The sequence below is a fragment of the Somniosus microcephalus genome, chromosome 3 (genome assembly GCF_052327205.1).
Source record: "Somniosus microcephalus isolate GS21.2 chromosome 3, FLI_Smic_1.0, whole genome shotgun sequence".
NCBI classification, from domain to species: Eukaryota; Metazoa; Chordata; class Chondrichthyes; order Squaliformes; family Somniosidae; genus Somniosus; species Somniosus microcephalus.
Genome location: NC_140989.1, coordinates 339692139 through 339704798, shown reverse-complemented (window position 1 = coordinate 339704798; position 12660 = coordinate 339692139). Strand labels below are relative to the sequence as shown.

The following is a 12660-nucleotide window of genomic DNA, read 5'->3' as shown; positions in this document are numbered from 1 at the left end:
ACAGGGAGGTCACGATACAAGATCCACGTTTCAGGTGCACACTATCACCGGGCTATTTATTTAGTTTGATAGCAGTTACACCCTTACATTTGCACAAGGATAGCCTCCAGAGTGGTGTAAAAAAAAGTGAGTTTCCTAAAATGGTTAGAATGGCAGAATTCACTCCTATCAAACCTCTCCCATATAGCTGGGTTTATAAAAAATGTTAAAGCTATGGTTTTGTTGTGTTTTTAGGGATGTTGGTAATGACACAGGGGTCTTAACCAGGGTCGCTAACCCTTCAGGAGAATGTCAGATTAATCTGCTGGACACTACTGCGAGCAACCCGGACTTCAAGGGTTAAGTTACGAGGAGCGGTTACACAAATTAGGGTTGTACTCCCTAGAGTTTAGAAAGTTAAAGGGTGATCTGATCGAAGTTTTCAAGATATGAAGGGGAACAGATAGGGTAGATAGAGAGAAACTATTTCTGTTGATTGGGGATTCTAGGACTAGGGGGCATAGCCTAAAATTTAGAGCCAGACCTTTCAGGAGTGAAGTTAGGAAACACTTCTACACACACAGGGTGGTAGAAACATAGAAACATAGAAGATAGGAGCCGGACTAGGCCATTCGGCCCCTCGAGCCTGCTCCGCCATTTAATGAGATCATGGCTGATCATCCAAATTCAGTACCCTGTCCCTGCCTTCTCCCCATATCCCTTGATCCCTTTAGCCTTAAGAAATATACCTAACTCCTTCTTGAATATATTTAATGACTTGGCCTCAACTGCCTCCTGCGGTAGAGAATTCCACAGGTTCACCACTCTCTGGGTGAAGAAATTCCTCCTCATCTCAATCCTAAATGGCTTACCCCTTATCTTTACACTATGACCCCTGGTTCTGGACTCCCCCGCCATCGGGAACATCCTTCCTGCATCTAGTCTGTCTAGTCCTGTTAGAATTTTATAAGTTTCAATGAGATCCCCTCTCATTCTTCTAAACTCCAGGGAATATAAGCCCAATCGACCCAATCTCTCCTCATACGTCATTCCTGCCATCCCAGGTATCATTTGGAACTCTCTTCCGCAAACGGCAATTGATGCTCGATCAATTGTTAATTTTAAATCTGAGATTGATAGCTTTCTGTTAACCAAAGGTATTAAGGGATATAGGCCAAAGGCGGGTATATGGAGTTAGGTCGCAGATCAGCCATGATCTCATTGAATGGCAGAGCAGGCTCGAGGGGCTGACTGGCCTCCTCCTGTTCCTATGCTCCTAACCCAGGAGAAATATCATAAGGGCATTAAAAAAGTTGTGTGTTTTTTTCCCATTTTCTTTGAATACTTTTGTTTATTTTTATGAAAATATAGGTGATGGAGATGGATATTGGAGCTAAAACTGAGAGCTGGGAAACAGTAATGCTGTTGATTCATTTTCATACACGATTGCTTACCTCCGCTTTGAGTGATGTAACGTACCCAGGGGAGAGCTTGATAACCACTCTTTTCAATGATTTTCAGGTAGCGCACCTAGTTAAAAACAAACATGAGTATTACATGGTCTTTAAAATGAATTTTACAAAAAGATCTTTGGACCTGGTTTTGTCATATTGTAATTTTATTTTCAACGCATTTTATCTGCTGGACCACTGTGAATGAAACTTAACCAATGCATCTGGATTGTGGTAGGAAAATAGAACCTCATCTACGGCAAGCATATACCAGAGCTGGTTGCTCATGGATACCACACTGCAGTCATAAACTCCAAAATGTTTTCTTGGGGTGGATCTTAACCTTTCACTAAAGAACTGGGAGGCAAGAATGCAATAACAAACTGAGATTGTGATCATAGGTTCTTGTCATAAGAGTGTACAGGACCAGAAAAGACCCTGTGAGGAGGATGCAGAGAAACTCCAGTATGATTTGGACAGGTTGGGTGATTGGGCAGATGCATGGCAAATGCAGTATAATGTGGATAAATGCGCGGTTATCCACTTCGGTGGCAAAAACAGGAAGACAGATTATTATCTGAATGGCAATAGATTGGGAGAAGGGGAAGTGCAACGAGACCTGGGTGTCCTTGTGCACCAGTTGCCGAAGGTGAGCATGCAGGTGCAGCAGACGGTTAAGAAGGCAAATGGTATGTTGGCCTTCATAGCGAGAGGATTCGAGTACAGGAGCAAGGATGTCTTGCTGCAGTTGTACAGGGCCTTGGTGAGACCACACCTTGAGTATTGTGTGCAGTTTTGGTCGCCTTATCTGAGGAAGGATGTTCTTGCCATGGAAGGAGTGCAGCGAAGATTCACCAGGCTGATACCTGGGATGGCAGGAATGGCGTATGAGGAGAGATTGGGTCGATTAGGCTTATATTCGCTAGAGTTTAGAAGAATGAGAAGGTGATCTCATTGAAACTTATAAAATTCTAACAGGACTAGACAGACTAGATGCAGGAAGGATGTTCCCGATGGCGGGGGAGTCCAGAACCAGGGGTCACAGTCTAAGGATAAGAGGTAAGCCATTTAGGACTGAGATGAGAAGGAATTTCTTCACCCAGAGAGTGTTGAATCTGTGGACTTCTCTGCCACACAGGGCAGTTGAGGCCAATTCATTAAATATATTCAAGAAGGAGTTGGGTATATTTCTTGAGGCTAAAGGGATCAAGGGGTATGGGGAGAAAGCAGGGACCGGGTACTGAATTTAGATGATCAGCCATGATCTCATTGAATGGCGGAACAGGCTCGAGGGGCCGAATGGCCTACTCCTGCTCCTATCTTCTATGTTTCTATGTTTGGTCCATCTTACCAGCCCCAAAGTTCAAATACAGAATACACAGCTCACGATCTATATCCCTCAATTGATTTTTTTCACCGAATGCTTGTCCACCTTCCTCTTGATATTATTGATGATATCAGCCCCCGATTACCTCCTGAGACAGTCCTCTGGTGTCTATTAGGTTAGAGAGGAGAACGCACAGAAATCTGGTCACTTGACTAATAGGGCCTCGATATTTATGGGGAGTGGGGGAGTGCGGTCGGAAACCCGGAAATCCCGGGAACGCTGCGCTCCTGCCGAATTTAACGGCAGGACCTCATTATCATTTTTTAATGCCATTTCTGGCCCGGCAGCTGGACAGATTGACAGGCTGGCCAGTTGCCGGGTGGGAAAGCCAGTGGCAGAAGGACATAGCCGGGAGACCGTTGGGACAGTGGCCGACAAGCGGGAAAGATCGGGGCTCGTGGTGGGTGATAACGTTGGCAAAAATGGTCAATGTGCGTAGAATATGGAGAATCCTGTTTTGTAATCATTGAGACGATTTTTACATAGAATGTACAGAATAGAAACAGGCCATTCAGCCCAACTGATCTGTGCTGGTGTTTATGCTCCACACATGCCTCCTCAAACCCCTCTTCATCTCATCCTATCAGCATGTAACCTTCTATTCCTTTCTCCCTCGTGTGTTTTGCTAAAGGTATTGTAATGAGGAGTTTCACTGCTGCCCTGGGTATCAAGTATCAGGTGGAGTCGGACATTACATCATAAAATGGAAGTGTGGCCTCCTCAAGGTTAGAGTAATGTCTTCTGAACTGGGTTACAACAGACTGTTTTGAAGCAGATAAAAATGTACGTAGACTAGACTGGATTCAATGGAACAAATTAAGTTAGACTGGGTTGGACTAAATGTGCGTGTGTGTGCATGGACTGGACTGGGTTGAAAGGGGTTGAACATGACTTTGTGCAATAGTGTAAAACGGGTTTTACATCACTCCCGATTGTTATTTCTATTGACTTCAATTACTCAGCGCAATAACTATCACACAAAGTCAAGATATACCTAGAGTGTGTGTGGCTGTATGGCCCAGTAATGAGCCATTGGGCCTAGTCTTGCAGTTTGCGGAGTGAAGGGCAGCCTCGTGAGAATAGCAAGGTCACAAATGAGATTAATCAGGGTTTGAGGCTTTGCATAGGATGGCTGTGCATTTCAGCAAACACTGCTGGTATAAAGATGTTAATAACGTTTATGGTGAATAGGTAGTTTGTTGTCTAGTTGAATTTATTTAAGGAGGGATATACTTGCATTGGAGGCAGTTCAGAGGAGGTTCACGAGGTTGATTCCTGAGATGAAGGGGTTGACTTACGAAGTAAGGTTGAGCAGGTTGGGCCTCTACTCATTGGAGTTTAGAAGAATGAGAGGTGATCTTATTGAAACATATAAGATTCTGAGGGGGCTTGACAAGGTAGATGCAGAGAAGATATTTCCCCTCATGGGGGAATCTAGAACTAGGGGGCATAGTTTCAGAATAAGGGGTCGCCCATTTAAAACTGAGATGAGGAGGAATTTCTTCTCTCAGAGGGTTGCAAATCTGTGGAATTCTCTGCCCCAGAGAGCTGTGGAGGCGGAGTCATTGAATATATTCAAGGCGGAGATAGACAGATTTTTGAACAATAAGGGAGTGATGGGTTATGGGGAGTGGGCAGGGAAATGGAGCTGAGCCCAAGATCAGATCATCCATGATCTCATTAAATGGTGGAGCAGGCTCGAGGGGCCAAATGGCCGACTCCTGCTCTTATTTCTTATGTTCTTAACTTGGCTTGGACTGACTAAGTACTATATGAGTGTGTGTGTATTTTGCATGTATAAGTCTTAGATATGTCAGGGCACATATGTAGTCTACATTGGAGTTGACTAGACTGTCCTGCTCGAAATCTGATCATTAACTAGTCTGGGTTTGACTGTCCTATTCCAAATCTATTGACAATCCCAATTTACCTTTGAAAAGTATCGGGAAACAAAAGAATAAGCGAAAGCGTGAAATTTTCAGACTTCCATTTTACTAAAATGCTGACCTGAATTCCGGAGACAGTGAAATATGGAATTTCAAACTTGACAGTGATGGGCGGCTTCCCCTCCTGCTCCTCACTCTCAACACTTGGGAGGCCAAAGTGAGCCCGCATCAAGTACTCCTTGCCACCCTGAAAATAACAAAAACAGGAGATGGCCACAAGGAAGAAACAAGAGAGCCGAACGATAAAGTGCGGGAATAGGTGCAAGGGTTAAAAAACAGAACTTTAAAATTGCAGCAGAGATAGTGCTGCTAACAAATTTGGAGTAAGTTTCATATTCCTCTTAAATAAAATAGGTTTATTCCATGTGCGGACCCATGCACAGAATAGGTAAACCAGTTTATTCAAATTATGTTAACTTTATTACTTTCTCTATTTTTACTTTATTTGGACTGAAAGGGATTTTGGACAGCGTATTAGTCATCTCATAGTCCCAGCAAACTATTCAGAGACTTTGACAAGATCTAGTGCATGGACCTCTCTGTGAGAGGCTCTAACAGTCCCACTTTTCCCAATCTTACAATAGCAGTGGGCGAGGGAAGTGCACCCCACTACTTTATGTCGCCACGAGTTTGAGCTCTGATATGCTGCACCAATGTATTATTAATATGTTGAATTTTCTGCATTACTCACAGGGAAAGACTTGATTGACCAGACGACCACATTCTTTTCTGGCAGCCATTTCGCACTACCTGTACTGGTCTTGAATTTCGGTGAATCAGCGTCACTGGGAACTGGCACAAAAATCTCAACGTTGTTTGCTGTAGAACGGTGTTTAAATTGGCTCTTAGCCTGAATTTGAGTAGGTACAAAAATCTGAGTTATGAAATTAAGTAAACAAGCAGAGAGGTAGATATGATGTGTGAACATAAGCAATAAAAAGGTGAAGGATTAAGAGCCACACACATACATGCACACGCATTCGCACGCACAGATACTAGAACACAATTAACAATTATTATTTAAATAAAAATGATCCATGCTTCAGAAGATAAATAAGGCACACAGTCTTGCACTAGCTATGTTTTACTTGAGAATCCCGAGCTATAATTGATCCATCTTTGGAGGAGAACCCAATAAAATCACTTTGGTAAATTGAAGTAATAAAGCAAGATAAACCATAGTACTGCAGATGTGAGAAAACACTCTCCATTCTAAACTTAGATCCACTTTACTCAGTGCTTTTCCCAATTCCTGACTGGTTAGGTGGGTGTTCCCAATTTTCTTTTAGGGATTAATCACAACTCAAGGAACATGCCTTTCTGCCAAGATAATGGCCCAGAAATTCGGGTCTCCACGGGTGAGCACGCGCTGGGTACTCACGCGTAGGCCCAGTGGAAGTGCCGGTTTCGTGCAAGCACTGCGCATGCGTGGGAAACCGGAACTTCCGTTCTCTTAAAGGAAGGGGTTCAGAGGTCGAACGCGTAAGCCGGAGAGGCAGCGCATGCGCATGGAACTTACTTTATTTTGCAGGTTTCTCTGGGAGGGTAAGTCTCCAGGAGTTACACATGTAAAAAGCAGTCGCAAGGCCTGCTTTTAACAAGGTAAGTGGTGAATTAATTTAAATTAAAACATTTTTTCCACAGGTTTATTATTTTTAAATACTTTAAAGAAAGGTAAGTTTATTTTTAGACCCGTTAGAAAATGTAATTAATTTTTTCAAAAATTTAAATTATTGTTTGAAATAGTTATTTTATGTAATTTATAGTTATTTTAAAAATGTGATTTTTAAAAAAATTATTTGAAGTTTTAGTGATGTTTTGGGGCTTATAGTTTTGACAGCTCTTCCTGTCAATTTTATGAATGGGCATTTCCCTGCTACCATTGGCTCTCCATGGCCCACGTGATCCCACTGGATGCATCGAACTAACTGCGCCCCTGGGATACACAAGCACTGTGCACCGGCAGTTGGAGCAGGCCCAGGATCGGAATCCCACGTGGGCCCACAGCTCAACGGCCGGCGCTATGTAAGTGCAGGTCGGAGGCTTGCACCCGTGGGAAGCCCTCGACCCGAATTTCTGGGCCACCGTATTACAGTTACATTACAGTGCACTGCTTTAGCTTCTGTTTCCCATTGGCTGGTTCCTCTACCTCCACCCACACAAACAGCAACAAGCACCAAGGTAAATATTGTTTTAAAAAGTCACAGAAACAGTGCTGGACTGAACTACAGTAGGTGAGCAGGAATACAGTCAGTTATACTTTGCCCTTTGGATATGCTGCATTCCATGTATTACTAAGCCCAATTACGTTGCTCTTTGGTCAAGCTTATCATTTCCAGTTCTACCTCCTGTACCGAACCTATTCGTCAACTGTAATACATTCTGCAGCGCCGATCATTTTTAGAAATGCTATTGAACTGCTTGGTGTATTACATTTAAAAAAATGCTGATAAATTAACTATTTTGCCTTAAGTTTTTGGATGGGTTGCACCTTGACTCTTTTCCAATGGTGCTACTTTTCTTCAAAAAGGAAATTAGATAGTTGCATGAAAAAATAATATTAAAGGGTATGGGGAGCGAACAGGATTAGACTAGTTGGCCAATGTGGTGGAAAACATGGATGCCGACTTGATAGACTAAATGGTAGATTTTGGGAGGGGCGAGAGAGAATTGATTAGCGCCACAGTTTTCCATTTCTCGGGTGTTTTTTTTGCAGTAAACCCAGGAAAATAGCCACCTTACAATTGGTCTGAGCATCCAATGTCTGGGGACAGGGTGATAGGGAGGAGAAATCATCCTGGGTTTCCACTGCTGGGAAGTGCTTGTGTGGCCATCGGATTGGGCTTAACTGCAAGGCTGTCAATCACCAGGGAAGGAAGAAACGTATAAAATCTATCAGAACCTCACAGTCCAGGCTGACACATGAAGAGTGGCTATTGGGATCAGTTACCGCAGGACTGCTGGTAACTATTGGATTGTCCCCTGGGAGTGGAGGAAAATAGGAAAAGAAAAAAAAAGGCACAAACTCTATACCAGATCAAGATAGATGGGCCCACATCCCCATGAGGCAGCAGGACACTGCGAGGTGGAGGGCAGAAGTACTCATAGGGTCCCATGAGGTAAGTTCCACGGGGAGATTTAGACAACCTCAATGAAAATGTTTCAATCTCAGTCGCAGTTCCACTCTTACCTTTACCATAATTTCCACTCGGCTGTGTGAGTATTTCTCAATCGCCGACTCAATCCAGATCAAGGGCTTTACCTGCAAAATAAGGTATTGTAACAATCAGCGAGCATATGCTACTTTACAATGGTAGACATGTGGATCACTAGCATTTAACAATACCGTTCAATAAAGAAATGGAGTGAACATAGGCACATTTTGACTATCTTCAGTAGAGCTTCAAATCCAACAGCTGGTCAGTACTACCTCCAGACCAGTATGTGGTTCTATGTGCATAATATTGGCCCAGAAATTCGGGTCTCCACGGGTGAGTACGCACGGGGTACTCACCCGTAGGCCCAATGGAAGTGCCGGTTTTCTGCATGCACTGCGCATGCGCGGGAAACCGGCACTTCAGTTCCCCTGAAAGAAGGGGTTCAGAAGTCGAACGCGTGCGCAGCAGAGGCAGCACGTGCACATCGAACTTACGTTTTTTTGCAGGTTTTCCCGGGAAGGTAAGTCTCCAGAAGTTAGACATGTAAAAAGCAGTCGCAAGGCCTGCTTTTTACAAGGTAAGTGGTGAATTAATTAAAATTAAAACATTTTTTCCACAGGTTTATTATTTTTAAATACTTTAAAGAAAGGTAAGTTTATTTTTAGCCCCGTTAGAAAGTAAAATTATTTTTTTCAAAAATTTAAATTATTGTTTAAAATAGTTATTTCATGTAACTTATAGTTTATTTTAAAATGTGATTTAAAAAAAATGTATTTGAAGATTTAGTGATGTTTTGGGGCTTATAGTATTTATAGGTTTAACAGGTCTTCTGTCAAACTTATGAATGAAGCATTCCCTGCTACGATTGGCTCTCCATGGCCCACGTGATCCCAGGGGACGCATCGAACTAACTGCGCCCCTGGGATATGCAAGCACTGCGCGCCGGCAGTTGGAGGAGGCCCAGGATCGCAATTCCACGGGGGCCCACATCACCATGCCAGCGCACAAGATAAGTGCAGGTCGGGGGCTTGCACCCGCAGGAAGCCCCCGACCCGAATTTTTGGGTCATTATCTTACTATATGTATGTTAGGCAAAAGCCTGTTATTTAACGCTGAGTATGACTTAGGCTGATAGGCAAGTGGGATCTGCTCTTTCTCAGAGGGCAAGGGAGGAGGATAATTTGTAATTTCTGTAAATGACAATGCAAAGTCCCAAGTTCCCCAGTACAATGCAACAAAACACTTTACATGCTATTTTGTTTCAAATTGAAACAGCAAGCTTGAGTTAAAACATTATATCCAAAATGTGTTCTTTACCTATTGCAAAGTACTTAAATGAATCTCCCTGCGCAGATATACCAGTGTGTCACGTGACTGAATGTACATTTACCAGTACTTCTTGTGAGCCCGTCACATACCCGAGTGTACATTTACCAGTTGTGTACATTTATTGTTGTGTCAGCTGTGGCTCATTTGGTAGCACTCTTGCCTCTGAGTCAGAAGGTTGTGGGTTCAAGTCCCACTCCAGAAACTTGAGCACAATAATCTAGGCTGACATTCTAGTACAGTGCTGAGGGAGTGCTGCAGTGTCGAAGGTACTGGCCCAGAAATTCGGGTGGGCCCGATGGAAGTGCCGGTTTCCTGCATGCACTGCGCATGTGCGGGAAACCGGCACTTCCGTTCCTCTGAAAGCAGGGGTTCAGAGGTCGAACGCGTGCGCGGGGGAGTCTGTACGTGCGCTTTGAACTTATGTTTTTTTTTACATGTTTCTCTGGGAGGGTAAGTCTTTAGAATTTAGAAATTTAAAAAGCAGGCTTAAGACCTGCTTTTTACAAGGTAAGTGGTCAATTAATTAAAATTTAAAAAAAATTTCCACAGGTTTATTATTTTTAAATACTTTAAAGCAAGGTAAGTTTATTTTTAGCCCCGTTAGAATATAAAATTATTTTTTTCAAAAATTTAAATTATTGTTTAAAATAGTTATTTAATGTAATTTATAGTTTATTTTAAAAATGTGATTTAAAAAAAAAATTATTTGAAGGTTTACTGCTATTTTGGGGCCGTAGTATTTATAAGTCTTGACAGGTCCTGTCAAGACTTATGAATGGAGCATTCCCTGCTCCGATTGGCTGCCCATGGCCCATGTGATCCCAGGGGACGCATCGAACTAACTGCGCCCCTGGGATATGCAAGCACTGCGCGCCGGCAGCTGGGCCAGGCCCCGGATCGGAATTCCACGGGGCCCTACAGCTCAACTGCCGGCGCGCAAGGTAAGTGCAGGTCGGGGGCTTGCACCCGCAGGAAGCCCCCAACCCGAATTTCTGGGCCATTGTCTTTCAGATGAGACGTCTGCTCTCTCAGGTGCGTTTCCTACATTACAACAGTGACTACAATTCAAAAGTACTTCATTGGCTGTAAAGCACTTTGGTGGTCGTGAAAGACACTATATAAATGCAAGTCTTTCTTTCTTTTCAGTACTAGTTGTGAACACATCACATACCTGAGCGTACATTTACCAGCGCTAGTTGTGAACACATCACATACCTGAGCGTACATTTACCAGCGCTAGTTGTGAACACGTCACATATCTGAGCGTACATTTACCAGCGCTAGTTGTGAACACATCACATACCTGAGCGTACATTTACCAGCGCTAGTTGTGAACACGTCACATATCTGAGCGTACATTTACCAGCGCTAGTTGTGAACACATCACATACCTGAGCGTACATTTACCAGCGCTAGTTGTGAACACGTCACATATCTGAGCGTACATTTACCAGCGCTAGTTGTGAACACATCACATACCTGAGCGTACATTTACCAGCACTAGTTGTGAATACATCACATACCTGAGCGTACAGTTACCAGCGCTAGTTGTGAACACATCACATACCTGAGCGTACATTTACCAGTGCTAGTTGTGAACACGTCACATACCTGAGTGTACAGCCGGTAAGACATGAGTTCAAACTCTCCATCTGGGGGAATGAAGGAAATGGTTCGATCGTTTTCAAAGCGAGATAGGCGTACGCACTGATGAAACTTTACATCCTCTAGTTCCACAGTTTTACTCTTGTCCCCTTATGTTCAAAACAAAGACAGGCAGTTAAAAGAGCAGCTGAGGTGAAGTCTTTACAAGGTGAAGTGAGTTGGGGGTGAAAATTCCAAAAGCGGGGGCGGGGTCACTAATAGTGAAGCGGAGGGAGTGAAGGATGTTCATTGATACAGCGTCCTTATAAGGCAAAGCTTTCCTTTTCCAGATTTTGCTGATCCTGGGAGCTCAAGGCAGCTCCTGTGAGCTAATATGTCAAAATTGTTTTGTTCCCAGAACTTGTTGCATTGCCTTCATTCCACATTCAATATTATGCTCAGTGCTGTTGCCTTCCAACATGCAAGTCTAGTGTAGCTGATGGTATTCCAAAAATAAACCTGCTGAATGCCTTAAGGCCGGCCACTGGCCTTTTTACTGAATCTACTTGGTGGCCTGCCTTAGTGAATGCTGCACTTAGTTTACTTTGGGGTTGCTGCAGGTTGTGCAAGACCCAAACATCAGGAGACGGTGGCACTAGCACAGATCTCATGCTATATAAAAGCAGCTGTTGAAAAATATGGCACCTGTCTTGTTTTGCACAATTTGTACAAAACTAATAAATTGCAGGACAACAGAGTATTACAGTTTAAACTCTTTTATGAAGCATCAGGTCTGTGATCTGACTCATACAGTACATTGTGGACAAAATGGAGTTAGGACCCCTTACAGATGCCTGCAGGCCAATGACTACTCAGCATGTGATCACGTGAATATAATAGGTATTCCTTACAGATGCCTGCGGGCCAATGATAATTCAATATGCAAATGTTACATCCCCTTTCTTTTAAAAGAAAAATGTTATGCGTTACTTTTAAACATTTCTTCTACCTAATGTTCTCGGTAGCATAAACATGTAAGTAAACTCAGTATTTAACTAGCGCTGAAAACATCTCAACGTTTCAATAACGATGTACAGTTATTTTTTAGGGCAGCGATCCGCCTACACCCTTTGACAGTTCATAAGTCAAGGATAACTCTAGGCTTGACCTCTCATCCCAACCTTGTGTGGTATGGAACTGAGCATGCTCCTGAACCGGTCAACAATTCCGGTTCAGGTAAGTGTGTACTGCTCTGTTCATCACACTCTGTTGAACTGATCCTCTCGTTGGAATGACGGTGTTGTTCCTTGGTGTTCAGGAGGTGCCTACGATTGCGGCGGTACACCTGTCATTCTGGGGTGCGGACGTGATACGATCGCTCGGTGTCAGCTGGTTGGATGACGACTGCTGGCCTCCAGTAGTCATGCTCCTGGATTCTGACGGATTCTCCATTGTGCAGCGGCGGCAGTAATCTAGCTGACCTGTCATAGTATCTCTTTTGGTGTTGCTGTCTCTGTACACGTTTTGCATGCACTTGCTTGCAACTGAGGACCTCTGGCTGCAGCTGCTGGTTGGTGCTTGGAAGGATTGAGCGAAGTCTGCGGCTCATCAACAGCTGTGCTGCTGACTTGAAGTTGTCAACCGGAGTGTTGCAGTACTCAAGGAGACTGATGTAGAGGTCTCTTTTGTCCGCTTTGGCTTTGTCCATGAGTGTTTTTGCAATCTGGACAGTTTTTTCAGCAAGGCCATTACTTTGAGGGTAATGTGGGCTTGATGTGACATGTGTGAAACCCCATGCCTTGGCAAATGATTCAAACTCTTTTGAT

General features: G+C 43.5%; 1 protein-coding gene across 2 annotated transcripts in view; it reads right to left on the bottom strand.

The window, feature by feature from the left end:
- ap1m3 (adaptor related protein complex 1 subunit mu 3) overlaps positions 1–12660 on the bottom strand; it is a 125336-nt gene that overhangs the window by 8497 nt on the left and 104179 nt on the right. For both annotated transcript variants that reach the window (XM_085983242.1, XM_085983241.1), the window contains exons 7-11: positions 10862–11004; positions 7954–8025; positions 5455–5613; positions 4825–4950; positions 1434–1509 (exon numbers count right to left, since the gene is read on the bottom strand). In XM_085983242.1, the coding sequence (XP_085839368.1) occupies positions 1434–1509; positions 4825–4950; positions 5455–5613; positions 7954–8025; positions 10862–11004 (576 nt within the window). The remainder of the gene's footprint in view (positions 1–1433; positions 1510–4824; positions 4951–5454; positions 5614–7953; positions 8026–10861; positions 11005–12660) is intronic.